The sequence below is a fragment of the Nematostella vectensis genome, chromosome 1, assembly GCF_932526225.1.
Source record: "Nematostella vectensis chromosome 1, jaNemVect1.1, whole genome shotgun sequence".
NCBI lineage: Eukaryota > Metazoa > Cnidaria > Anthozoa > Actiniaria > Edwardsiidae > Nematostella > Nematostella vectensis.
This window is the reverse complement of record NC_064034.1, coordinates 11,435,739-11,462,959: the sequence shown is the minus strand read 5'-3', so window position 1 is coordinate 11,462,959 and position 27,221 is coordinate 11,435,739. Positions and strand designations below refer to the sequence as shown.

The window sequence follows — 27,221 nt, the reverse complement described above, 5'->3', positions numbered from 1 at the left end:
ATTGTTGCTGTTTTTACGGTTCTATTGCTGCTGTTTTTACGGTTCTATTGCTGCTGTTTTTACGGTTCTATTGCTGCTGTTTTTACGGTTCTATGGTTGTTGTTTTTACGGTTCTATTGCTGCTGTTTTTACGGTTCTATTGCTGCTGTTTTTACGGTTCTATTGCTGCTGTTTTTACGGTTCTATTGCTGCTGTTTTTACGGTTCTATTGTTGCTGTTTTTACGGTTCTATTGCTGCTGTTTTTACGGTTCTATTGTTGTTGTTTTTACGGTTCTATTGCTGCTGTTTTTACGGTTCTATTGCTGCTGTTTTTACGGTTCTATGGTTGTTGTTTTTACGGTTCTATTGCTGCTGTTTTTACGGTTCTATTGCTGCTGTTTTTACGGTTCTATTGCTGCTGTTTTTACGGTTCTATTGCTGCTGTTTTTACGGTTCTATTGCTGCTGTTTTTACGGTTCTATTGTTGCTGTTTTTACGGTTCTATTGCTGCTGTTTTTACGGTTCTATTGTTGTTGTTTTTACGGTTCTATTGCTGCTGTTTTTACGGTTCTATTGCTGCTGTTTTTACGGTTCTATTGCTGCTGTTTTTACGGTTCTATTGCTGCTGTTTTTACGGTTCTATTGCTGCTGTTTTTACGGTTCTATTGTTGCTGTTTTTACGGTTCTATTGCTGCTGTTTTTACGGTTCTATTGCTGCTGTTTTTACGGTTCTATGGTTGTTGTTTTTACGGTTCTATTGCTGCTGTTTTTACGGTTCTATTGCTGCTGTTTTTACGGTTCTATTGCTGCTGTTTTTACGGTTCTATTGCTGCTGTTTTTACGGTTCTATTGTTGCTGTTTTTACGGTTCTATTGCTGCTGTTTTTACGGTTCTATTGCTGCTGTTTTTACGGTTCTATTGTTGTTGTTTTTACGGTTCTATTGCTGCTGTTTTTACGGTTCTATTGTTGCTGTTTTTACGGTTCTATTGCTGCTGTTTTTACGGTTCTATTGCTGCTGTTTTTACGGTTCTATTGTTGTTGTTTTTACGGTTCTATTGTTGTTGTTGCAGCTACTCCAGTCTTTTTTAGGGTTGTGTGGTGTTCCGCTGTTGTAGTTGCTGGTGCTGCTTCCATCGTGTTGATGCCGCAGATAACAAAGCGAGAAACTTACCTTGGCAAGAAGAAATCCAACGGCGTCCTTTGGGTCCATGCAGTACAAAAAAGCCCCTGCCCAAACATCAAATCAAATAGATCAAAACACATCTTGGGATAAGCTTAGGGGAAAGAAGAGCCGCAAATGTGGTACGAGCTCCTTAAACTAGGGTGTCCTGTGTCGTTTTCGGGTCACGAATGACCAAAGTTCAACAGTTGTGTTTGGTGCAAGCCCAAAACCCTCTATCAATCCTGCAAATTCGAACTCACTTCAAATTCGGTAAAGACTAGTTTTCAGTCATTTTTACTCCGATAAATTACCTCCTCGCAGCTCAACTTTTCTTTGTCTGCCTTGATCGGAGTTAATAACGAGTTCCGGTATACTGATCATTCAAACAAAAGCCTCTAGCTGTGTGGTGGGGATTTCTAAAAATCCCGATAATCACGAGAATGGTTTGGCTGCTGTTTGAGTAGTCCTGTTGCGTGAGCAAGGGGCGTTCTGACGTCGTTGGGTGAATATATTTACCATGCGAACTCCTACTGACCACGTCAGTGAACCCTCGAGATGCCAACTTGTGCAGTAATTCAGAAGATAGATGCATCTGTCCGGTCCGGTTAAGCATATCCAGCGTCTCGGACATCAGTCCTCGAGCCTAGATGCATTAAATCAGTGTATACATTATGAAAACTTTATAACAACACGCCCGCTGATTGGATCCAAAATAAATTTTCATTTTGAATAACTGATTTTCAATAAGCGCAATTGATTGTCCAAACGTGGAAATGAATTAAACTGTGCGGACAAGAATGTACATTCCATTTCAATAAATAACCAATTATAATTGATGATATTTGATTTTTTGTTTATGCTAATGAATGTTCACTAATATTCAAATAGTATTATTGAAAGTCGATTCACGCTAATGATCTTTATACACGTTATCGATTTAACTTTTGACACAAATGAATGTCCCACTCCCGTTAATAAACAACAAAAGGTGTATTTGACTGAAGATTAGCTACTATCACCTTTGGTTGGAATTCATATCTTCAAGAACGTTTACCCCTTAGACTAATGCCGCAGTATCTTGATCTCTTTGTGTTTATTTTGGCTTGTGGGTACTTTGACACAGGCCGGTTTGCGGGTCAATGGGTTAAACTAAAATTTAAAAAAGTAGTAAAAATTACATGCTGAAAGTAAAATATTTAATTGGGTTCACAACAAAATCACTTTCGATTACATTCAAATAGATTAATAAAAGAACACACCGAAAAGCACAATAAAGGCAAATATCTAACTACATTCTTTGTACATATAAATTCTATATAAATGGGTTTTTATTGAAGCATTCCCCTAAAAGCACACACCGAAAAGCACAATAAAGGCAAATATCTAACATTCTTTGTACATATAAATTCTATATAAATGGGTTTTTATTGAAGCTTCCCCTTTTCCTTCTCGTGTCATGCTTCATTCACCTCAAACCAACATCCAGTCCATCTCAGTTCAGAGGCTATTTTGTGCATTAAAAAACAAAGCAATACCAGGTTCTTTTGTCCGCAAGACTGTGGCCGTTTGTCCCCTTCCCTCCCGTGCTTAGAACCTTTTCCGATTGACTCTGGCCGTTTGTCTTTCCTCCTTGTGCTGACCAGTAGCAGTAAAAACGCCGTTTCTCCTCACACACAACTGTTCTGGAGTAAGACTCTATGCATTCAAAATGCTTCTTCTGGGTGGTGAGCAAAATACCGATTCGTCCACGGGCCGGATTTCACATTTTGTTGGCTTTGGGAAAAAATGTAAAAAAATTTATCGATACAATCCGAGCGCTAGGGTTGTTATTTCTGGTGAAAGATCTTGGTATGATTTTTTTTTATGTGGCGTTCGCTGCACTTAAACAACAACCCATTCCGATTCTGATTCTGTTACTTTTGTTGTTTCTTCCCGCTCTGTCAGAAATTGCATTCACTTCTACCTGTTTGTGAGTTATGCCCAGCTTCGATTCACCCTAGTGATATAGTTATAAAATGGTTATAGGGATTAGGTCTGTTTTTTTTTTTATTTATAGCAAAAAAGGACGGCAAACAGACAAAAATAACACCAGAATAACGCCACATTGCGTTATGATGCTTTTAATTTCCGGGCCGCAAGTGAATACCTAAGATCAGGACTTCATTTCTCCTAACTATCATAAAAGAGTCATATATAATTGCTTTGTATAGTAAAGCTGATTTCGTTATATTCATTATATTTCAGAAAGGTATAATTCACGTTCGCGTTCTATTTTCTTTTAATGTTTAACAAGCATTACATTTTATTTGTATAGTGAAAAATACCAAATAAACAGTATATGTTTAGAAACTCACATGGGGTGACGTTCAGAGGCATGATGACGCACGGAATTATTGTTCACAGAAGTGCATGTCACACAACCTATGTATGTGAGACGTTCTTAACTTGGCAAACATGGTCCTTGAGTAACGCAACTGACGCACGATGTCACACTATTGACGACAACTCTACCATATAATACCTCAGGTTCTAAAAAAAAGAATATTATCCCCCGACCTCAAGTCACAATTATCAACTACTTATTAGCCGAGCGCGAGGGCTGTACGGAGAAATATCAGACCGACGTCTTGAATGTACCGTTGCGAGATCGAATATGTGTTCCTTTAACCTATGAATACCGAGCTTATTTCTGTACCTTAGCGAGATCGAAGATGTGTTCCTTCAACCCATGGATACTGAGCAGCTCCAGTGCAAAACTTTCGTCGTAATCGAAGTTGTCATTTATGAACTGGCTGGAAACACCATTATCACAAATGAGTAACAAACCATAGATAATAGATATCAGTAAACGAGCATCACTCAAAAGGGTTATAGCAAATAGAGTAACACCAGTGCAGCCAGACTGATGCCAGGAAGACGCCATGAACAATCTATAGTACTCGTGTTCATTTTTTTTATAATGTTGGTTGTTGAAAGCCATGGGTATGGGATGCGCTTGTTTCGAATGCACTGTGGACAACAAAGACAATCGTTTGGCGACGAGGATGGGGGACCTTGGAATAGAAATGGCGTGTGTGTTTGTGTGGGTAAGGGGAGGCAGACAAGGGGGTCTGTATGCTAAAATAACTTTCATTATTTACCTGAAAGCTTCGCTAAGTTCCTTCCCTTTTTGAGGCTGAGTACTGCACTCCATAATCTAGAGTAAGTGAGAGGGTGGTTATAGAGAGGTCAAAGACCGTACAGTTTAAATCCACATTTCTCTAAATTGCATTCCTATAATTACAATAAAAGTATCCAACCATATAATACTCTACGACAGCACTTTTCAGGTATGAGCTAGTAAACGTGCATTTCCTCGGGGGAACAAGATATGCAAGGTTCGAAAACTCGTACTAAAAACACGTCTCAAAAACCCCCTTTTTTGCTCCCCCCCTTTACTACTTAGCCAGCACATAGAAAACCTGTAACGCTTTATTGTATCGAGTAGAAGACGTCGACCGTTTTCCGTATCCACGCGTCATAAGTGATCTTTTAAAGGTCTGGTAATTGATGGGAAAGCTAAGAAGGATGGGTAATTTATCCTTCCCGTGACTCTTTGCAAAAAATTGATCTTTGCAAAGAATTGAGTGAAAAGTAGAGGGGTAGCTCTTACTGGAGCTGTATTGTAGTGGCGTGTGTCGTACCTGTTGGACGAAGCAGTACATGGTAAAGTCAGACAGCTGTTTGCGTTCTGCCGTGTGAAAATCGCTGTGCTTGTTGAGAACCTGGATGTTTGACCAGCAAGCAAAAAAACAAGAGTGTCAGAGTGCATAGAACACAATATACAACTGGTGTTAGGGTTCAGGGTTTGGCTTAAAGGCTAGGAAAAGGATAAAACAAGATATGCCCATGAACCCATAGGGGCTATAAGTATCATATGTTGTGAAAAAGGCTTATAAATATTTTAGAGTATATTAGTTATTAGTTAGTTAATAGTTATTATTATAGAGTATATTCGTACAACCCTAGAAAACGCCTGATAGCAGCTTTTTATAATTAAGATAACATGCAAACGGCTGCCAATTTGAGCGCGAAAGCGATGCTTCGACGGAGGACGGAGTGTGTGAATCCTTTTACTTGATGTGGATCCTTTCATTGGCCTTCATTTTTTAGTTTGCCTAAATCACTGCATTCCAATCTCTATCACTTTTCACCAGGGATAATAATCATCAAGCTTTATCGCAAAGCAACAAAAACTTGAAAGACGGTTTTAAAACAGCTTCGACCTGTTAAGCCTCGCTTTCTTGATCAAACTCCACAGGACTCCCGCCATTTGTCAAACGGCCTATAGCACGCGGCTTGCCCTACCTGGCGTAGATGCGTGAGGATGTCTCCGATGCGGCCATGCTTGGCAAACTGAGCGACCCGCTTGTGAAAAGGGCACTACGTGACACGAGTAGCGCAACTTGATTAGCGTGACGCAATTGAATCGCTGTAAAGTAATTGGGTCTCACAGCAACGTCAGTTTGCACTAGGGTTTACGTTTAACCCTTATTCGTGCATGAAGTCGAGAAAAAAAATTCATTTACATTTAAGTTGCAATGTAAATGAATTTTTTTTTCTACTTCATGCAAGAATAAGGGTTAAACGTAAACCCTAGTGCAAACTGTATTAAGGAAAACATAGACCGATAAAAATTTTTTTGCAAACTCTACCATGTGGAAATTAGTTCATCTATTGGTGCATAGCGTATGGTTGAGCCAATCAAAGTAAACGTCTCACAATGATTGAGCCAATCAAAGTAAACGTCTCACAAAGAAGGTAAGGTATTGATTCACGACTGACAGTAGTATAAAATGTTTCCAATGCGCATATGACTAAGATTGAGTATTAAGCGTATAACTGGTTGGGTGGTAATTACCTTAGATAGCTGGTATAGCTTCATGGCGTGTTCGTACTTGGATAACTGCAGAGCTCGTTCAGCTGCGATCTAAACAGGAGGGGGTAGATGTGAGAGCCAGGGATTCGCATACAGACAGGGTGTTTTTAACTTTTAATGCTAGTATTTTTGTATTTACGCTCATTTTTACGTCTAGCCACAGGCTACTCGTATAATATATTCTTCTGGCCTACCTGATAGAGAAGATTGACGTCGAGCCCGCTAATTATGGCCAGCATATCAGCGGCTGTGTTATTCTTGTTGTGCACTGCTAAATCAAGGAAAAGCTCCTCTGGGGAGATCCTATATACGAGAGGGAGATATCTCAAAAACTAAAAGTATGGGTGTAGTTATGATAGACCTCCTTGGGACCCCTCCCCCTATATTAAAAGTCGTAATGCTAGAATGATAAAAGAAAAGTTCTGACCTTGGGACGCCACGCGTTCCTTTCCCTCTCTATTTAAATTCCTTTACTGGTATGACTTTAAAGACTATAGACAAGCTGTAGCGTGTATCAACCAATTTTGTTTTGAAAACCGACGTTTTTCATACTAGCTCGTCCAATTCCTCATTAAGGACATTACATATACTTAGGAATCCGCTTGAATCGCTTTTCTTAGTAAAGTGTATGTCGAGCAATTCAATGTATACTTTCTAGAAAAAGCAAGGGTTAATGCCAATCAAGCCTCACCTTGGTCTACATTCGTACACTCCAGAAGACGTGACGAGTACACATCCGTCTACGGCGTACACTCTGTTGGGGAGGGGCTCCTCTCTGTCTGGCGCACACATAGCGTCCATCATGGTGCTGTGCTTAAACAGGCTCACGATCTGCTCGTCTGAGGGAAGGACGAAGGTCTGGATAATACTCGAGTCTGTTCTTTGCTGAAGGTTAAGTAGAAATCATAGAGAAACGTTAACAAGCAAATTATACCCAACACACTTAAGCACACAATACGAATGATACTTACATCTATTTTTGTGACACTCTTTTTATCATCTTTTAATCCTTTTTCAACATTATTGTGTCAATTCAGAAGTTTACCTGACGCGGGGGCGACATGGACGTCTCTGCCAATTGACTGGACAAAATACTCAAGTACATCTAAACAAAGGCAAAAAAAGATAAGAATTGAATATTTTACCAATGATAGTGATGATGTTGATGATTATTAATGCTATTATGTTGATGATGCTTTCAATTTCGCTAATATTGTTGAGGTGGTAGTAATGATGATGATGATGACAATGATGAAGATGGTGATGATGGTGTTGTTGGTGGTGGTGCAGATGGTGACGGAGATGGTATTTTTTTGGTATTTGATCCCTCAATAAAGGGCCATTACTACATTCGTCTCAGTTACCTTGTCTTGCTCAGGTTGTACCACAGTGAAAAGAAGTCTATCTGTCAGGACAAGCTTGGACGTACTGGCCCTTAGCTGATATATGAACATGGGCAGATGCGCAACATCCGTGTCATACACTTGCAGGATATCAGTGCGAAGATTATGAGCGCCAATGAACACCTGTTTTCTTGCATGTTGAACAGAGAAATGCGTTTCTCCCACAGCGGACTGAAAATGGTGTTGGGATAGACGCAGAAGTTGAAGGGAAACAAGTAAAAAAAAACATTAGATTAACAACAGGGGAAACGATTTTTTTAAAGAGAAACATTCATTACAAAGAGGACACCAGTTAAAAGGATAAGAATGACAATAAATCATTAAAAAAGACTAACAAGAAAAGATTAAAAGCAATAAACAACAGCAAGGTCCAAACAAATGGAAGATGACAAAGAACCCACCTTGACTGGCATTGGGTTCAGCCTGTCTTGCCACTCTGTCACTGCTTGGAAACTCTCCAGAGGAATTGCCATCATCCCAATCATTTCATAACCGAGCGCAGAGGCTACAGAAGGGCTTGTCATGGGGTCGGATGACATGCTGAACCGTCTCCGAGGAAGGGACGTGCTTTCTAGGATTAGCTGCCACGCCTCTCCAGACACGGTACTTATCTAGAGTTGGGACGTGACCAAAGATGATATGTCTTTCAAATGTCCGAATTCAATGACATTGATGTATTGGTCTTTAAAACTCTTTTGAAAATCTATAACTATCCATGCATACATTTTACATAAGGTTTTAAAGTTTAAAAAAATCAGGACACATAACCTGTATAGCTTTTCATGTACTTTACCCACACATAACAACAAATGCTGTCACACAAGTCCAACTTACCATGATGCAAGTGAACAGATACTGATTGTGCGCCAACATGTGTCACACAAGTAGATTGATGCTACAGTATTTGTTATGCAACGTGCATCACACAATTTACCATGACACAGGTTCAATTTACCATGACACAGGTTGACTGATGTTGTTTGTCCTGCATCATTTCAAGTGATGTGATCCCTTCTTTCAAATCCACAGATAAGATGGCTTTACCATTGCATAAATCCACAAATACCACTTCACCAAGCTACAACAAACAACAGACGGAGGTGTTAGACAGGAAATTAGACAGGACACTAATTAATTTAGAGAACTATACTGAGCTATTGATGACTCCAACTAATTTTGGCTTATCTAAAATGCTTAGCTATTGGGATATCCCAACTCTCCTAGAAACAGACACATCATCTCAGCCATACTATTCTATACCTCTTCTAACAGACTATAAAGCTTTACAAAACGCACCTCTGTTCCCACGATGCACATGTTAAAGTCATCTGCAGTGTGCCACCAGGCCACACTACATGGCAAACCTGCTGGGTGAAAATCAAACACCTTCAGGCTAGCTAAAAAGATGGGAATCTTATGCCACACCAAATGGTTAACCTGCTGGGTGAAAATCAAACACCTTCAGGCTAGCTAAAAAGATGGGAATCTTATGCCACACCAAATGGTAAACCTCCTGGGTGAAAATCAAACACATTAAGGCTAGCTAAAAAGATGGGAATCTTATGCCACACCAAATGGTAAACCTGCTGGGTGAAAATCAAACACCTTCAGGCTAGCTAAAAAGATGGGAATCTTTTGCCACACTACATGGTAAACATGCTTGGTGAAAATCAAACACCTTCAGGCTAGCTAAAAAGATGGGAATCTTATGCCACACCAAATGGTAAACCTCCTGGGTGAAAATCAAACACATTAAGGCTAGCTAAAAAGATGGGAATCTTATGCCACACTAAATGGCAAACCTGCTGGGTGAAAATCAAACACCTTCAGGCTAGCTAAAAAGATAGGAATCTTATGCCACACCAAATGGTAAACCTGCTGGGTGAAAATCAAACACCTTCAGGCTAGCTAAAAAGATGGGAATCTTTTGCCACACTACATGGTAAACATGCTGGGTGAAAATCAAACACCTTCAGGCTAGCTAAAAAGATGGAAATCTTATGCCACACCACATGGTAAACCTGCTAGGTGAAAATCAAACACCTTCAGGCTAGCTAAAAAGATGGGAATCTTATGCCACACTAAATGGCAAACCTGCTGGGTGAAAATCAAACACCTTCAGGCTAGCTAAAAAGATGGGAATCATTTGCCACACCAAATGGTAAACCTGCTGGGTGAAAATCAAACACCTTAAGGCTAGCTAAAAAGATGGGAATCTTATGCCACACCAAATGGTAAACCTGCTGGGTGAAAATCAAACACCTTCAGGCTAGCTAAAAAGATGGGAATCTTTTGCCACACTACATGGTAAACATGCTGGGTGAAAATCAAACACCTTCAGGCTAGCTAAAAAGATGGAAATCTTATGCCACACCACATGGTAAACCTGCTAGGTGAAAATCAAACACCTTCAGGCTAGCTAAAAAGATGGGAATCTTATGCCACACTAAATGGCAAACCTGCTGGGTGAAAATCAAACACCTTCAGGCTAGCTAAAAAGATGGGAATCATTTGCCACACCAAATGGTAAACCTGCTGGGTGAAAATCAAACACCTTAAGGCTAGCTAAAAAGATGGGAATCTTATGCCACACCAAATGGTAAACCTGCTGGGTGAAAATCAAACACCTTCAGGCTAGCTAAAAAGATGGGAATCTTTTGCCACACTACATGGTAAACATGCTGGGTGAAAATCAAACACCTTCAGGCTAGCTAAAAAGATGGAAATCTTATGCCACACCAAATTGTAAACCTGCTGGGTGAAAATCAAACACCTTCACGCTAGCTAAAAAGATGGGAATCTTATGCCACACTACATGGCAAACCTGCTGGGTGAAAATCAAACACCTTCAGGCTAGCTAAAAAGATGGGAATCTTATGCCACACCAAATGGTAAACCTGCTGGGTGAAAATCAAACACCTTAAGGCTAGCTAAAAAGATGGGAATCTTATGCCACACCAAATTGTAAACCTGCTGGGTGAAAATCAAACACCTTCGTGCTAGCTAAAAAGATGGGAATCTTTTGCCACACTACATGGCAAACCTGCTGGGTGAAAATCAAACACCTTCAGGCCAGCTAAAAGATGGAAATCTTATGCCACACTACATGGCAAACCTGCTGGGTGAAAATTAAACATCTTCAGGCTAGCTAAAAAGATGGGAATCTTATTAGAATTGGGACAGTTATTATCCGAAGCTTATTTGAGACCAACAATATTCTTTGCTTGCGCTAAAAAAATCTAGTTGAAAAGTATCACAGTTTAGTTGCTAACTTTGAGGCCTATGTGGCTTATAAAACATTGTCTGTTTATTTAATGCTTCATAACTTAGAAAATTGGGAGTATCATGGCACTGTACCTCGTTTCTCACTGCAAAGCACTTTGGTGATGTCATCTTTTGCCCATGGACAGTTTGACACAGACTTCCTCCCTTCTGTCTGAAATATAGTTAACCATTTTAGCTGTTACAATACAGAATACTATGCCAGGGGGATGGAGATTAAAGTTTGAGATGCTTTCACTTTACACTTACATAAGAGCCTTCCATCAACACCTCAATTGAACTTTGAATTTGCAAAAAATTGAAACCAAAAAACTTAGCTCATTTCCAAAGAAAAGGTCAGTGGGCTTTTCGGCTATATATAGGTTAATTCCAAACATAATTCTTAAAATATGCCATTGTTGCAGTAAAAACAAAAAGGAGAACAAAAAGCAGCACTACATTTACCTGTGAGCAAAAATCAATTTGAACAGAATTCTAAAATTTCTACTCCACGAGGCGAAAAAATCCACATACATTCATCAAAATGTCAGATCAAAATGTAGAACGGATTACCACAGAAGTTTCTGCTTTTTGCCTCCCACCATTACTTTTTGAGCTACCATTACCTTTTATCATTCCGTTTTACCGTTACCTTTTCGTCACGTTCAGTTTTAGCGTTACCTTTTAAATGTTCAGTTTTACCATTACCTTTTATCATTCGGTTTTAGCATACCCTTTTCATCGCATTTGGTTTTAGCATTACCTTTTAGTATTTAGTTATTCCAGTTACCTTTTAAGCGTTTGGTTTTACCATCACCTTTAATCATTCGGTTTTAGCGTTACCTTTTTGTCACATTCAGTTTTAGCGTTATTTTTTAGAATTTAGTTATTCCAGTTACCTTTTAAGCGTTTGGTTTTACCATTACCTTTAATTGTTCGGTTTTAGCGTTACCTTTTTGTCACATTCAGTTTTAGCGTTACCTTTTAGAATTTAGTTATTCCAGTTACCTTTTAAACATTTGGTTTTACCATTACCTTTTATCGTTTGGTTACCTTTTCGTCACATTTGGTTTTGGTGTTACTTTTTAGCGTTCGGTTTTAGAGTTACCTTTTAGCGTTTGGTTTTAGAGTTACCTTTTAGCGTTCCGTTTTAGAGTTACCTTTTCACCGCCTTTGGTTTTAGCGTTACATTTTTGTAGCGTTTGGTTTTAATACTACCTTTTTTGCACTTGGTTTTACTGTTGAGCCTGATGTACACTAGCGACATAATGACACACAAACTAAATTCTCCCACTTAAAAGCGAAAATGTACTTAATGAACATACAAAACTATAAAAATAAAGCAATGTTACATGTTATGTTGTAATTCCCAAGCAGTTTTGCTGTTTTCCAACACTTTAACGGTTGTGACATAACGCTGTTATGTCGATTGTGTGCACCATGCTTAAGCTTTTTTTCGTGTTTGGTTTTAGTACTCTTACCAATTTAGTGTTCGGTTTTACCGTTCACTTTAACCTGCGCTTTCTCCCCCCATGGAATTTGAAAAAAAGTATTTGGTTATCTACTGAAACGACTTAAAATACCACAACGTTGAGTCAAAGTAACATTATATACTTAATAGTGCTACACGCTCTGAGAACATAAAACAGCGGTGGGAGAACAACACAGTCCAAAGGGTAACGCAAAAAATCAAATGCATCTGTAATGTTAAAACCTAACGCTAAAAAAAGGCTATGGTAAAACCTAACGCTAAAAAGGTAATAGTAAACCCTAGCGCTAAAAGTTAAAGCTAAAACTGATCGCTAAAATGGTAACGGTAAAACCGAAAGCTAAAATGGTAACGGTAAAAACCGTACACTTAAAAGGTAACGGTATAACTGAACGCTAAAAAGGTAACGGTAAAAACTGTATGCTACGAAAAGGTAACGGTAAAACCGAATGCTAGAATTGTAATAGTTTAAAAATGCAAAGGTTTAACCTAACATTGGAGAATTGTAACGCTTAAACCGAACGCTAACCATAAAACCGAATGGTGTAACGGAAGTGGGTACCAACACTGTGCACATGGCCATATTTTAGCTGTACATTAAGAAATGAAGGATAAAGAGCTGTACATTTCTATTTCAGGGGGGGGGGGTGCTGGCAACAACAATCATTTCAGGGAGATGGGCTGAATGGCTCCAGCACTGTACTTTAACCATACCTTAATTGCAGCAGACAGAGGGACGATGTAGAGATGGGTGTCCATGCAGGCACAAACTAACCAGCATCCACTGGGGTCCAAACAGATAGCCTTGATTGCTCTTGATGGGTTCTGAAACATGTTTATATTCCACAAACAAAATACAAACACTGCTTGCAGTTTTTACATACTTTACTGGGCATGTGAATCAAATACTTCTAATTACCTGGTACCAAGATATTTGCTTAGTAAATGGGTTTCCTGCACAGTCTTTGCTCCAAACAAGAAGAGCACCTAAAGCACAGGAAAAAATAATGTTTATAACCAGATCTTTACATCTTTATACAAGACAGCTGCTACCTGTATGGCTAGTAACCACCCCCATTCATCAACATTCATTTTAATGAATAAGTTTTATTTTAATTTTTAAAAGAAATGACCCACTTTTTGGTGGCCCATTTTCCTATAGTATTATTCTTTCCCACCCCACCCCCATTTTTTTCCATGTCAGACCCCCTTCAGACCCACCCCCCCTACTTCTCTCCTCCATCCTTTCCAGGTACAAAAAACAGGCCTGATCTGGACTTACCATTGCTACATAACAGCACCAGCAAGCTGCCAAATGCATCCTCGTGCCAGGAAGCCAATTGAATGAATGGTAGGTGGGAAGAACCACCATCTGAAACCAACAACAACCACTTGTCACTTTACCCTGATACAATTTCCTTTATAAGCTCCCTTGTCAAAATATTTTGCTTAGGCCCATGCCAATATATTCACTTTGCTATTATAGCATTATTTGCTTACGTCTTTGAGCATCGGACCCTCCGATCGAATCAGTTCGCGGTCGAATCCGCAGAGTTTGAGCGAGCTCAAAGAGTTCGTAGCTAAAAGCTGCTGTCTCGGGTTTCGACTTCCTAGCGGTGCGACCTTCTTTGTATGCCATCTTTCAATCAATGAATTTCGCTTTTTTTTTCACGAATCGTTTGTTACAAAAGAACATCGACATTGATCTACAGTCCTCATAGTTCAATTAACTTTTTTCTCACTCCATTGGCCTTGAAATAGAAATAAACTACAAAGTCTCATGACCCTTGTTTGTTGTTTTTGATAGAATGTCAAAAACAGCCAGGCGGTACTAGCAAGTATGAGAAAGACTAAATCCTAGTGCTCAGTCTTTTTACGGGCGGGAAAAATAAAAAGGAAGAGCAGTACTTCATGTATGCCAATTCTTATGGTATGTAAAAGGATGTTCCTGTTTAAACCGGTAACCATCAAGTACTAGTCTGTAGTTTTGGTGCACACGTGTGTTTTAAAAATGGCCGCTTCGTTGAAACATATCCTGACTTATTCCCCTTCGTCCCAACTTCAGGATTTGCTAAACACTCTTCTATCAACCGTAGAAGAAAACCGAGATGTTGAGTTCTACACAACATTGAAATCGGTGCTTGAAATCCAACGGAAAAAGGGCGATTTGTGCGATGAAGTCGTGAGTCGTGTAAACAACGAACTTTGTCTTCCCGTCATTCACAGCCGAGTTGCGAACTCTCTCAACTATCGACAAAAACTGCACTTAGTTTACGAGATAACTGCGTTATGCTGCGCTTTTAACCCGAAGAATTTACTTCAGAAAGTTGTAGATCTGTGCGTGGAATCACTTGAAATGTACAACGGGGATGTTCATTCTGGTGACGGGCTCCCTGTGGAAGTGACCTTGGACCTCGTGAATTATCTGTTAAAGCAGGAATCTGGACATGACGGTGTCACCATGTTAGGGCCAACATTTGAGGAATGCTTGTTTGAGAGTCTCCTTTCCACATTGCGGCATTCAAGTGACATGCTTTGTGCAAAGATTACTGGGACAATTCTACAAGACCTTCTCTCATGTAGCACCAAACTTGGTCAAAAAAGAATTAAGGTATGTTACCCCTGGACTGTGGATATGGGGAGAGCACTTTTTCTGACATTTCCTATAGTTCACAGGCATGTACACAGGGTGTGTGCGCACCCGTCTCCCCTTGGCGGCCAAAAAGTGGGTCATTTCTTATACTATGCATACATACAGTAATAGCACAAAGTTTTTAAAACAGCAGCCTAAGCAAGAAGTAAGAATGGCAAAGAGTGAATGAGACAGACATGTGAAAATCATTTCATAAGCATACTATTTTGAGCTTGTGCACAAGTTTCCATTTCTATTTTTTTTTTCAGCAAAGGGGCGAACTCCTTAGTTTGGTTTTCCATGAACCATCACATACATGAGCAACACCCTTCATAGGCAAAGTATCAGAGTTTTTATTTCTCACAATCACTATATATTTTATACCCTTTTTTATTGTATCATTTTTTTTTCCAAACCACCCTTTCTTCCCCACCAATTTTTTTCTATGCTCTTTATATATTTGATAAAGTTCGATGGGGCTTGATTAACCAAGCAGTGTTTTTTATTTTATTTTAGGCCATATGGGCACTTGTCAAAGGCAAGTCAGACCTACAGTCAACCACATACAATGATATGACTCCTTGGTACAACTCCTACACAATCATCTGTGGACTGGCGAATTTCTTCTTTAACTCATCCAGCCAGACAACATCACTGGTATCTGAGCCAGAATTCTGGAGGCTTATCCAGCATGGAGTGCGATCCAAGGAACCTCTCTCACATAAAAGGTCCATGTATCTTCTAAAACTGGCTCTGGATCATGTTGATAAGAATGAGATGGTACTCACGGTGAGGGATTCGGAGGGAGAAGTGTTGTTCTATTGGAGCCCCAAGGACAGGGATAGATTGCTGTCCTTGTGGCAGGAGTTTGTTCTACTCATGGAAACAATAGAAGAAAGCCAGGTCTGTCTGTTCATCCTTCTGTCTGTCTAACCGTCTGTCTGTATGGCTGTCTGTTTTCCCATCTGTCTGTATATCTGTCTGTTTTCCCATCTGTCTGTCTGTCATTAATAATAGTTCTTCAATTTTACTGCTGTTTATTGCAGGCACATGTGGTTAGACCTGTGCTTCCCAGGGTGTCTAAAATTATAGCAGCCACTCAGAAAAATACAGGTATTTTTAGTTCTTATTTATCTGATAACAAAAAATGCAGCATAAAATCATGTAAGGGGAGTTAATGCATTATCAGTCAACAGCCCTGTGAATTCCAAATGATTCATTAAAAATACCATTCTTTGGAGGAGAGACATGTCCAAGTTAAATAAGAAAACTCCAAACAAAAAGAAGAACCACAAAATATTGAATTAAATTTTGTTTAGAATTTGAAGCCGATTTTTAAAAATTGTTGGACAGTCTGGCATGCATTGGAGTGATGCTAGTTATCTTTTAAGCTTTCGCCTAATGTAAATTTTATAAAAGAAATCAAACATATTTATAGCGTTTTGAAAATCTTAGTGTTGGCGAAATTCTTGAGTAGACGTGAAGCACTCCTCTGATCCACTGATCTGCTTTTGAATTCTCCCAAACAGAAATACTGGTTTTCAAAACACTATGGCAAGCAATGAATATTTTATCTCTTAATTATTAAGTGTATATATGTTTCTTTTGTGAAGAATTAATTCAGATAAGCCTGTAAGAATAGCTTTAACCAGTTTTAAGCCAATCTGAATGTGTACATATAAAATGAGTGAGAAACCTGTGAATCTGTGAACACCCAAAAAATATGCCTGGGAATGTTTATTGCTTTCTGACTTGTTCATACTTTGTTTGAATATCTCCACTGTTTGCAGTTATACTGCTGGTTGCAGTAAAATGTCTGAAGAATCATATGGTTTGCTTGATTTCTTTCAGGTTCTCAGGCACTTGCGGTCTCCTGGCTTGTGACTATTTTCATCCAGGCATCACAGCATGACAATAAATTCATCCGCAAGTGGGCAGTCCTTGAAGTCTTAACCATTGACCTGTCTGTGTGCCCTCTGTTAGACAAGATTAATTGGCCATTTATCATGGGAAAGCTTCAGTCTATGTTGAATGAGTATCTTTTGTATGGAACAGAGGAAAACTGTCAAAAAGGAGAGGGTCCCATCATTGGAAAGGCTCTTAAAGCTTTTTACCAGCAATGTGTAAACCAATTACCAGATGTAAAGTGTCCTGAGTTTCTTTGCAGACTTATAAAAGCGATTGACAGCCAGCAGTTCATTGCTGTACCGATGGTATTTGTGTCTGAAGCTTTAGCAAATATCTCCCCTTTCCCTGCTTGGAATAAAGAAGCTTTACAGACAGTTCAAAATGTGCTTTCAAATCTCAGGGCTCACGCTTTTCACTTAAGGGTTGCAATAGAAGGATTTCTCCTGAAGGCAGTGACAAGGCTTTATGACCAGAACCAGGTGGAGTGGAAAGACGTTCACAGCCTCCTCTCCTGTACACGGCTGGAGGAATTTCTTGGACGGGGAAGTTATCTGTGGTTAGAACTAGGCAAGTGGCTTTGGAACAGTTCACCAAGAAAGGAATCCTGCATCAAATTCACTTCCATTCATAGGTCTCAAAGCCAATCTTGTCTCAGCATTAGTGAGTATGCTGTTTCAACTGTTAAGAGCCTACTCGAATCTCCTCTAGGTGATGTCTCTAGGGATGATGGTCTCATGCATATGGTAGTTGCAGCATCTGATGCTTGCCATGCAGAGTCAACCAACATGTCAGTGATAGCATCGCCATTACAGGAGGTTCTGGGTTTGCTTATGAAAGCAATTTCTCAGACAAACACTCACGTCTATGCACCAGAGGCTAAAGGTTACCACGCGGTTGAGCTACTGAGCCATATACTTCGCATTTTAAACGAAACGGAGAATGCAGAAAACGGTACGGCTGCTAATGAGCCCCTGTTGCCTGAAGCAACATGTGGTATAGTCTCGTCTTCCGTGAGGGTTTCACTTCAAGACGTTTTAAATCTTTCAGCAAGGAAGATGACAGAGGCCAGCAGTGATAGTTACTTGGGTGGAAAAGCGTATTTGCAACTGTGTCAAGAGCTTCATGGTTTCATCTCTGAGAATGCGCAGTTGAGGGGATGCTGCTGTGAATTCGACAAATTCGTGGAGAATGTTTCGCTGCGAAGTATTGAAACCATTCAAAGGCTGCAGAGCCTGGACCACCATACAATAGTTGAATGGAAGACTTTGCATCAAGCTATGCTCATCATCTCATGGGCTTGCGAAATATCAAATTCCCCCACCGTCCCAACTACGCTCAAGAAGTTACTCATGGAAGCGATTCCATCATTCAAACTGAACGTGAGTTTCACCAAACCCGATGTTCAACCTTCTGGCTTGGGTTATGAGCATAGCGAGGCAAACAACTTTATGTGGAGCAACATGGTTTCCAAGTACATCGTTGCTCTATGGTCCACTGTGTCCTACTATTTGGCAAACGCGTCAAGAACGATCGCTCCAACTGAAGAGAAACAAAATAATGTGACGTTAGCTAGCTCCCTGGCGCGCATTCTCGAAGCAGCGCGCGATGGGCTCGACCTTACCTATGCCTTCGACTACCCTATTATACTGAAGTGCTTAGGGCTACTCATACCCATGGTAGTCCACAAAGACATTGACCTCTGTGTCGTTATTCTAGATGTCGCCTACAAGACGCTGAAAGAAGCCAAAGAGACCGAGTTCTATTGGGAAAACCTTGACGAAGGAGTTCCTATCCTCTTCAGCGGCCATCTGATGAACCTTCCGGAAGATCATCCACTGACAACTAAGATCAAAGGTTACTGGAAAGATCTTCTCAAACATGGCAGTATACGTGTTGGTATCATGAGTAAAGTCATTCACCAGCTCAGCAGTGTTTGGGGAAGTTACGAGCCAAGCACCCGTGTTGCCAGTCTCCGTGTCTTCTCTGACGTTGTATTAGATGCATGCCTGTTTGGCCCTGCGCTACAGAAGTCAAAGCTTATTGAAGGAGAGGTTGACGCTTATCTCTGCAGCCTCGGTGAGGAGACGTCTCTGGGTTCCTTCAAGCGCGAGGAGTGGAGAGATGATACACAAGTCCGCGTAACGATGATCAACACCCTTCTATCTCTAGACCCAAGTAACCAACAACAGTTCCTCCTCTTAAAAGACTTCACCAAGCTGCTTCTTGCATTTGATGTTGAGACAATCAGTAAAAAACCGAGGTCCTACCAAAGCTCTCCCTATCATCGACTCAAGCACAGAGTTTGGCAGTCCGTCCTTGTTCTTATCTCCATAATCCTTAGGGGGGAGGGCTCCGAGCTGGAGTTTGCCAGGGAGTTACTGGAGATGACTCTGACCTCCATGCTGAGTGAGAATCAAACGTCAATCAAGAATTACCACGAGTGGACGGTCCTGATTGTTTTGTCTAGGTAAGTCGTTATGTAAAATTGATTTCTCTGAAAAATATTTTTTGAGGGGATAATTAAGAATTGTTTCTCAGATTTTTGTTTTTCAAGCCTTTTTAAAAATGGTTAAGTGTATCAATGTATTAAGTAGTTAATAAATGTAATAGTGTTATGGTTAGGGTTTCCAACCACAACATTTTCCTTTCTTTAGTCTCCCGCCTACATGGCCATTCGTCTAGTCGTTGCAATCCTGCCTTAGAAATTAGCTGATTATGATTGTGGTGTATTTTGCCCGATATAATAAAGCAGTACAGTGATAGACTCATATCTCGAACTTATATCCTCAAGGATCTGTAGAAAAATTTAAAACTAAGTTCTCGAAGTCTAGAAGTTTGTTTTTATTGGTCAGCTTTCTGCATGCACTAATATCCTGCCCTCTCTCGATCACAGGTACTCAGAGTTGCATCCATATATGTGGAACGAGATGAAATACGACCCTTCGAAAAGGTTGGGACGGATGGCATCCCTTATTACTATCACGACCCTACTGGCAATCCATCAAACGGATGACCAAACAAGTAACCGCGTGCAATTCATGGAGCGTGCGATAAGTGCGATATTCCCGTGGGTGACCCTCAACCATAGGACAGTGCGTGCCACCGCCCACGTTGCGGTGCAAAGAATATGGGAACACTGCAAGGCTGAAGGTCTTGATAAAGCGCTGACAGAAAACCCCTTCCTCAAGTCTTGTTTAGAGTTTATGGCTGATAACAATGATAACCCTGTGGAGAAGAAACGCGTCTTAGAGAACTACTTCTTCTTTGATTTCCACCCCTTCAAGGATTTCTCAATCGAGACGATCTATCACATACTGCCACGCCTCTCCGACATTACAGACGAAGAGTGGGTCGCTCCGACCCTCTTCAAGGAATCTTCGGTAGGCATGCGCACATGGAAACGAGGGCATTGCCACGGAATACCGCTGTTCAACCCGAATCAAGCTCTGGCAAATCTAGCGATTGAGAGTTATCCTAGAGACGCAAGAGTCAGTGAGATCGTGCGTCGACGCATTGCTGGAGACGTCGCGCCGGTCCGCACTCAGCCCAGGAAGGTCATTGTCGCAGAAGACGTGCAAGCTACGCACGATTTTACTGGTGATGTACAGAAGAAGATCATAGCATGGAAGCTAGTCCCACCGGAAGATTTGATGATGGCGGAGATGCAGCAGCAGAGAATGATCGCGATCCGGTCCTCGACAGGGGGGGAGCTGGTCGTGGTTGCTTCTTTGATTAACAAAGCTCCTAATCTAGGAGGCTTATGCAGAACCTGCGAGATCTTTGGCGCGAAAAGACTGGTGCTAGGCAGCAACGAAGTCATGAATGATCCATACTTCAAGGTCTGCTGTTGTTGTTGCTGCTTGAATAGTAGTTTTTGCTGCTGTTGTTTGTTTTGCTACTTTGGTTGTACTTCAAGCTTCGTTGTTTTTGCTTTTGTTGCTTTGATGGTGATGTTGTTATGGTTAGTGTTGCTGTTGTTTTTTAGAGTGACGGTGTAAGGAATGTTGGTTATGGTAGTCGTGGCAATGGAATTTTTTTTATTTAGATACCGTAAATGCTTTTTGTGTGTGTGTGTTTTCTATATTTTCCTTTTGCAACCCCTCCTTTATTTTCCTTTTGCATTTGCTGATAAAACTACAAAATATATATATTTCTAAAGTTTTATCTTTGACTTTTTTTTTACGAAATTCAATCGTTATCAATGCTAGCAATTGCATATGTTTTTTTTTGCTGGCCCTGTTGTTTCTAGGATGATAAAATGACGGTTAGCAGAACCACTTTACCAACCCTTTGTTCCTTCAGGGATTAAGTGTCAGTTCCAGCAAATGGGTCGACATCGAGCAAGTGCGGCCAGCGGAGCTCAACAATTATTTAGATGCCATGCGCCACGATGGCTACTCCCTGATTGGCGTAGAACAAACAGCCAATAGCAAGCGCCTGACAGATTTCACCTTTCCGCACAAGACTCTCCTGTTGTTGGGCAACGAAAAAGAAGGCATCCCAGTTGAATTGATCCAGCAACTTGACGCATGCGTAGAGATACCTCAGGTCGGAGTCATCCGGTCTCTCAACGTGCACGTGAGTGGAGCACTCCTAATATGGGAATACACGAAACAGTGCATACTCTCAAAGAGAGAGGCAGCTATTGAAATGTAATTTAGTGTCTAGAGTAGAGACGGAAGCTTCAGAAAACTTCCTGTGCAGCAAAACATCGCTCACAATTAATGTGTTTTTTTTACCATTCAAATTTGCATATTACTATAAGAGAGCTACTTTATTATTAATGTCGGAACACGTTTCCCGATATGCTAACTGGGATTACTAGAGACCAACCAGAAAAAACGGTTCTAGTTCTGTCGTTTTAAAGTTTATGTTGTGCGTGATTCAAGCATAAAGCCTCGGTCGGTAGTAATCCCCAAGCGTATTCCACTAAAAGCAACATACATTTATATTGGCAATTAATCAAGCTTTATCAAGTTACCCAAAAAATGTTCTCGATCGATAAATAAATTTCGTATTATTTTTTATTTATTTTATGTTTTTAAGTTTTTAAATATTTTATAAACACATGTACTCATCTTTGACTGGCCTTAGCCCATTGTATTTTTTTATTAATTGAACTGTATTGAAAAGTATTGGGTAACCTGGTTTTTTTTTTTTGAAAAGGTGAGATTTTGTCAGTTCAATCAAGTGCAGAAATGAATATTGAATTATGGCCCAATACATATTCACCCTACAACTATCAAATGTTGCTAAGGTTGAATATTTATGCTCCTCGATTGTTTCAAAAACCTTTATCGCGAAGAAACTTTCTTTCATCCAACCATTAAAATATCCCCTCACTTTAAAATAAACTTCTTCCGCAATCATCATTATAAAGTGCTCTCTTACGCAAAGTTTGTTTCGATATTGTCGCATTCGCTCTTGATTTATATATATTGCTAGCGGCAGCCACTTTGCGGGGTGGCATAATGTGAGCTCTATTGTACCATATAGTTTTTACCGTTTTAATAGATTTCAAAGCAAGCGCTTCAGCCGGTGTATCTAAATACCGGCAAGTAACATTCACGTGCGTCGGCGGCAAAAAGAAATACTCTGAGTTACAAAAACCCGCAATATCGAAGAATTGGTCAGTATGTAAGAAAAAGGAAATTTCAAAGGAAAAAGACTGATAGACGGGATTTAAAGCAAAATAAAACAAGCCCCTAGTTTAACAGTTGGCTAGAGGGTACTTAACACCTTGGCTTTAGAAAACACTTTCTTTTCTTATGAAAGGAAGGAAGGAAGGATAAAAAGCCTTCGCTTTTTGCATATATACTCGCCCCTACCACACCCCCCCCCCCCCACCCTAGAAAATCCTAGCTACGGGCCTGTAAGATCATGTCTACCTTCTACCCTTTGATACGAATTGTTCCTTGAAAACGCTGCTCAACCATACTTTCACTGTTTGCTACTATGACTGGTGCAAAACATCGAGTTCTTTTTGTCAAAATTGTTTTTGCGCGCTTACAAAAAGCACCAATCAGGTGTTACCGAGAGGGGAGGGGGTGCCCGACTTCTGTAACCAGAAAGTGACCAAAAATACTCTCGTGCTGAGCACTCAATTCTATAAATTATCGATAACATGAACTTGTTTCTTCCTTAGCAAACAAACTATATTTGCTAGGCTTTAAACTTGGTATGAAGTGTTTCCGAAGAGAGATGCAATATACCCTCTGGCAGGGACCACCCTCTGTGACACTGCTTACTAACAATAGTGCATAGTGCATTTCACGTATAACTCTTTATATATTAAATTGTTTTTTTTTCTCCGTCGCCGGCGTTTTTACCTCTGCTGTCGTAATATATTGATATTTACGGTTGTTCATTATAAAGTAGTATTAAAGTTTGTCAGTACACAAGGACTTGTTTTACAATAAGAAAAGGAATGGCTTTATATGACTTTTATGGAAAATTTGTATAGCAACCAAAAACAAATTGCGCGCTGCCGCTAGAGAAAATTCATTTTCTTTAATTGAATAACGACGAGTATCCACATCCGCGTTTGCCTAATGACTTTTGTTTTGCCTTGGGCATAAGAATATTAAAACCTCTCTGACGGCAAGAAATATGACCATTCTTTAAATATTTTATTTAACCGCAGTGTGGTGAACATTCATCTGAATTATTTAAGGGTTTTTTTATTATTGGTTTTTTACCACTTAGGAAATTTAAACACCTTTGACTCATAATCTACCACTGTGGGAAATTATAAAACAAAACCTTATTTAAACTCAGATTTAATATCCATGTCAAATATTTTATGACCAGCAGAGACTGTTTTTATTGTTTCCTTGAGGGAGGTTGGTATTGGTTGGGCAAAACACTTTTTGTTTGACGTTTTCTCAGTATGGGTGGGGGGACGTTGGGGTTTGTGGTATTGCGGTCATGGCCCTTTCTTTGTACGAGATTGCGGTTAAAGAGCAAAAACACGCGGTGATGAGGTATTTCAAAACACTTCGAGATGCGAAATTTTGCTTTTTAAACGGCGGTATTTCGCTAAAAAAGGGGTTAATTAGTCTTGCGGTGCCCGGGATTTGCCCTTGGTACGGGAGGATCAAGCGGGAAACCTGGGAAATGCCGGGGTGTCGCGCCTACTCTTCAAAACCTCGTCCTTCTGTGCGGTATAAGATATTTCCGACTTTTTTCTGCGGTTTTGTGGTATTTTCAAACATTTTGTGCGTTATTGCGTTAATTACCCCCCCCCCCCCCCCCCCCCCGCCCCATTAGTATGTCTCAACCCATTAATTTCAACTACAAAGCCATTCAGGGTTTTGTTTCCATCTTTATTGTTCTGATTATATTATCCCCCGTTGTTGATTAAATGAATCCTATATTTTTTTCATTCTGGTTGCCGCCCGCCTCCTCATCTTTATAGTTCTTAATTATTAGTGTGTTGTTTTTATGTTTTACCCGACAAATCGCTAAAATCATGGACATCATAATTTGTTATAAGTAAGGATTAGCAGTTTTTCTAAATTTTAAACCCTATTTCTACTTACGCAAGTGTTTCTTTGCTGTCTGATTATTCAAAATTTCACGTAACAAAAAACGACTTTTTTTTCTCGAAATTAGCGCATTTTTCACGTGCAATATGTAAATTTAGCGTGAGACTTTCCACGTCAAGTACTCTAGAAAAGTAATGGAAACCATGCTCTTGACACTTAAATATTATATGTCAAAGTATTGCATTTTAGGCAGATCGGACTAAATTAATTTCGTCAAATTTTGTATCTAACTAAAGGTCATAGTCATTAAGTAAAAAATTTCATTTAGGCTTTTAGCAATCGATTGCTATAAAACGAAATGCGAATAAACGGAAATTTGCACCTTAAATTTGAGTTTTTTTATAGCTAAACTACATAATAATTGGTCTATATTATTTTTTTTCGCCGTCTTTTCTGAGCTGTTTCCGGCCATAAAATCTTGAGGTTTAGTTTCAGGGCTAACTGACACTTATTTACCTAAATAGAACCTTACTGTCGGGTTCTTGACAAATATATTCTTGTGCTGAGCGACAGATTTTCTATCGTGTATTAAAAAGCACCTGATGTTGAGATATTACGAAGAGTCCTTGTGTTGTATGCCACCGGTCTGGTTCTCTTTACATATAACGAGGTTAATTTGTTCATCCAAAATAATCTTGAATTGAAGAACTGCGTTTTCTTTCAAGCGCGGCAACCATTTCAAGAATTCGTCTTTTTTTTATCCTCAAATGTGCGCGAACATTCTGTGCTCCTCTCTATTTTCTAATGTGTACTCTTCTTTTTTATGATAACGTTTTTCGGAAATACCGGGTGTTTACTTCGGTAGTCTGTCATTTTTCCCTTCTCTCCTTTGCCAAAGTGCCTCGTGAGATGAGATAATCTGTTCTTTTTTCAATCTCATTCTTACTTCTTCCTGTCCAGATCGCCTGCCATGCGATTTCAACCTCAACATTGTCCAACTTTTTTCAGTCTGTTCAGCAACCTCCCGGGAATGTTAATCTTCTTAATTGCGCTTCTGAACTTCCAGTTTCCCCAGTAATAAATATACGGGTTAATGCAACTGTTGCAAAGCGCTAGCGTGTTTGCCCACGGAAACACTCTCCATGCAAAAGGGCTTAGCTGAATCTGCGTCATGAATGGAAGAATTATCAAGGGCGCATAACATGCGTAAAATACCCCAATCACCACTGCTATCAACTTCGCTATCATCTTTTCCCGTCCGAAAATCCTCTGTGGCTTTCGGCTCGAGAGGAACGAAGACACCTGTCGAATCCTAAGGTACTGCGCTCGGACAATGAAAAAAATCCCAACATAGACAACCCCGACAACCAAAAGAACAATGATCACATAGTACTGAGAAAAAAAGCGAGCTCCCCGAGAGAAACCGGTGGCGACACCAATCGAGATGGAAAACATCCAAGGGATTCCAACCGCGATGCCAGCGGCGACGGGGGTAATCCACGCACGGTACTGATGCAAATAGTACAGAGCAAAAAACCGGTCGATGGAGATTGCGAGTAAACTGCTCACTGATGCAAGGGTCGCAATCCAGGTGAGGACGCTTCTGACCGCGCTTAGAGCCGAGGGCAGGATCTTGGCGAGGTGTAGGACATACATCGGTTGTGCCAGCACACACACGATCAGGTCCGAGCATGCGAGGCTGCATACGAACAACTCCGCACGCTGTCGACCAAGGAATCGAAACTTGACGACGACAAAAAGCACAGCCAAGTTTCCCAAAACTCCAATTACTGCGCTAAACGTGTTCAGAATTATAAGAATGATCTCCTCCGCGAGTGTGATACCTGGAATTCCACCATAACCGTTTGTACTGTTGTAAACTGTGGTATTCTCTGTGAAATCTCCACTTCCGTTGAATGGAAAATGCATTTTGTTTACGCGCGCTTTGTGACAGTCACCTTCGCGTTCCGTCTGTAATTCCTGCACTGTGAACTCACGCGTGCTGGGTTAAACCCTACTTCTGTAAGTCACAACAAAGACATACAGCCACGCTTAATAGTCTGCTGATAAATACTGTCCCTGGCTTAAACACAGCGGTGACAGAAGTCCTTGTAAATCATCAGAGATCACTGCCAGTGAACGAAGCGAGAAATTCGCCTGATTGCGACAGTACGGAGGTGCAATACTCTTTTGAAAAACACCTTCCCTTGTCGCCGACTATATTAGGTCGGGGGCGACCGTATGTAAAGCAAACTGTATTCTGGTTGGTTGATTGGATGCCGGATCTCCAATGACTCTTTTACTCCATTTACAGATCTAAATTTCACCTCAGAGCTCTTACAGCATCGAGAGGATTATTATGATTAAATTGCCAATATCGACTGGAGGAAACAATTGTGCTACAAGCGGTTCCCCGGTGAACCCTCTTTCGACAATTTCCATTTATTTACATTTAAAAAAAAACGCAATTTTTTTTATTTTCCTTTTGCTAACGCGAAAAGCTAATGTTGTTTTGTTTATTTAACGGATTCTGTATGTTTTATTTTGCCGTATGGAAATGGCTCTTCCTTGCAAAACATTTGTGTAAGTGCTATCATTTTCAGCTGCGGTTTAAGTGGGATGCACAAAAGGTCACTCGACTGTGTTCAGGCCCACTACTCACAGACGTAAAATTTTCCAGACAGAAATAGAAACCCAAACCATCTCCTCTAATCTTACATGTTTACCCTCCCACGCTATAGTTTTTATCCAATTAAGTGTGTAGACTTAAAAAAGGAGATTTTCCGTGCACTTCTACGCTTATGCCTTGATTACACGTGGCCATAGCAATGTATGTTCTTACACCGCGCGTGAAATACGTTTGTCTTTAAGGATTTGATTTGATGAAGATACTAAACTGAAAAGAAGTTCCTTTTTTGTAAACGAAAGCGTAAAGAATCATTTGACTCCGAATGGATCCTATTTTTTAGCAAACGTTTTT

General features: G+C 40.2%; 3 protein-coding genes across 6 annotated transcripts in view; 1 reads left to right on the top strand and 2 right to left on the bottom strand.

The window, feature by feature from the left end:
• Window positions 1–14,064, bottom strand: part of LOC5517399 — a 32,265-nt gene extending 18,201 nt beyond the window's left edge. For 2 of the 4 annotated variants that reach the window (XM_048724690.1, XM_048724691.1), the window contains exons 1-19: window positions 13,715–14,063; window positions 13,497–13,586; window positions 13,134–13,201; window positions 12,929–13,039; window positions 10,822–10,900; window positions 8,761–8,828; window positions 8,420–8,542; window positions 7,866–8,075; window positions 7,426–7,635; window positions 7,107–7,166; window positions 6,753–6,946; window positions 6,256–6,364; window positions 6,044–6,112; window positions 5,491–5,565; window positions 4,827–4,907; window positions 4,284–4,339; window positions 3,839–3,935; window positions 1,660–1,786; window positions 1,153–1,208 (exon numbers count right to left, since the gene is read on the bottom strand). In XM_048724690.1, the coding sequence (XP_048580647.1) occupies window positions 1,153–1,208; window positions 1,660–1,786; window positions 3,839–3,935; window positions 4,284–4,339; window positions 4,827–4,907; window positions 5,491–5,565; window positions 6,044–6,112; window positions 6,256–6,364; window positions 6,753–6,946; window positions 7,107–7,166; window positions 7,426–7,635; window positions 7,866–8,075; window positions 8,420–8,542; window positions 8,761–8,828; window positions 10,822–10,900; window positions 12,929–13,039; window positions 13,134–13,201; window positions 13,497–13,586; window positions 13,715–13,853 (2,022 nt within the window). In that variant the 5' untranslated portion in view covers window positions 13,854–14,063. Of the gene's footprint in view, window positions 1–1,152; window positions 1,209–1,659; window positions 1,787–3,838; window positions 3,936–4,283; window positions 4,340–4,826; window positions 4,908–5,490; window positions 5,566–6,043; window positions 6,113–6,255; window positions 6,365–6,752; window positions 6,947–7,106; window positions 7,167–7,425; window positions 7,636–7,865; window positions 8,076–8,419; window positions 8,543–8,760; window positions 8,832–10,821; window positions 10,901–12,928; window positions 13,040–13,133; window positions 13,202–13,496; window positions 13,587–13,714 lie in introns of all 4 variants that reach the window. The other 2 variants (XM_048724685.1, XM_048724683.1) reach the window with 2 other exon arrangements.
• A 111-nt stretch (window positions 14,065–14,175) lies between these two features.
• LOC5517400 (probable methyltransferase TARBP1) lies at window positions 14,176–23,069 on the top strand. Its single transcript, XM_001637352.3, has 6 exons — window positions 14,176–14,825; window positions 15,363–15,749; window positions 15,893–15,959; window positions 16,698–19,221; window positions 19,648–20,593; window positions 21,057–23,069. Exons 1-6 carry the CDS (start codon window positions 14,226–14,228, stop codon window positions 21,408–21,410), a joined length of 4,878 nt encoding a protein of 1,625 aa, XP_001637402.3. The 5' UTR covers window positions 14,176–14,225; the 3' UTR covers window positions 21,411–23,069.
• Window positions 23,070–24,061: 992 nt separating this feature from the next.
• LOC5517463 (adrenocorticotropic hormone receptor) lies at window positions 24,062–26,643 on the bottom strand. Its single transcript, XM_001637432.3, has one exon. It carries the CDS (start codon window positions 26,168–26,170, stop codon window positions 25,226–25,228), a length of 945 nt encoding a protein of 314 aa, XP_001637482.1. The 5' UTR covers window positions 26,171–26,643; the 3' UTR covers window positions 24,062–25,225.
• Between the last annotated feature and the right edge of the window lie 578 nt (window positions 26,644–27,221).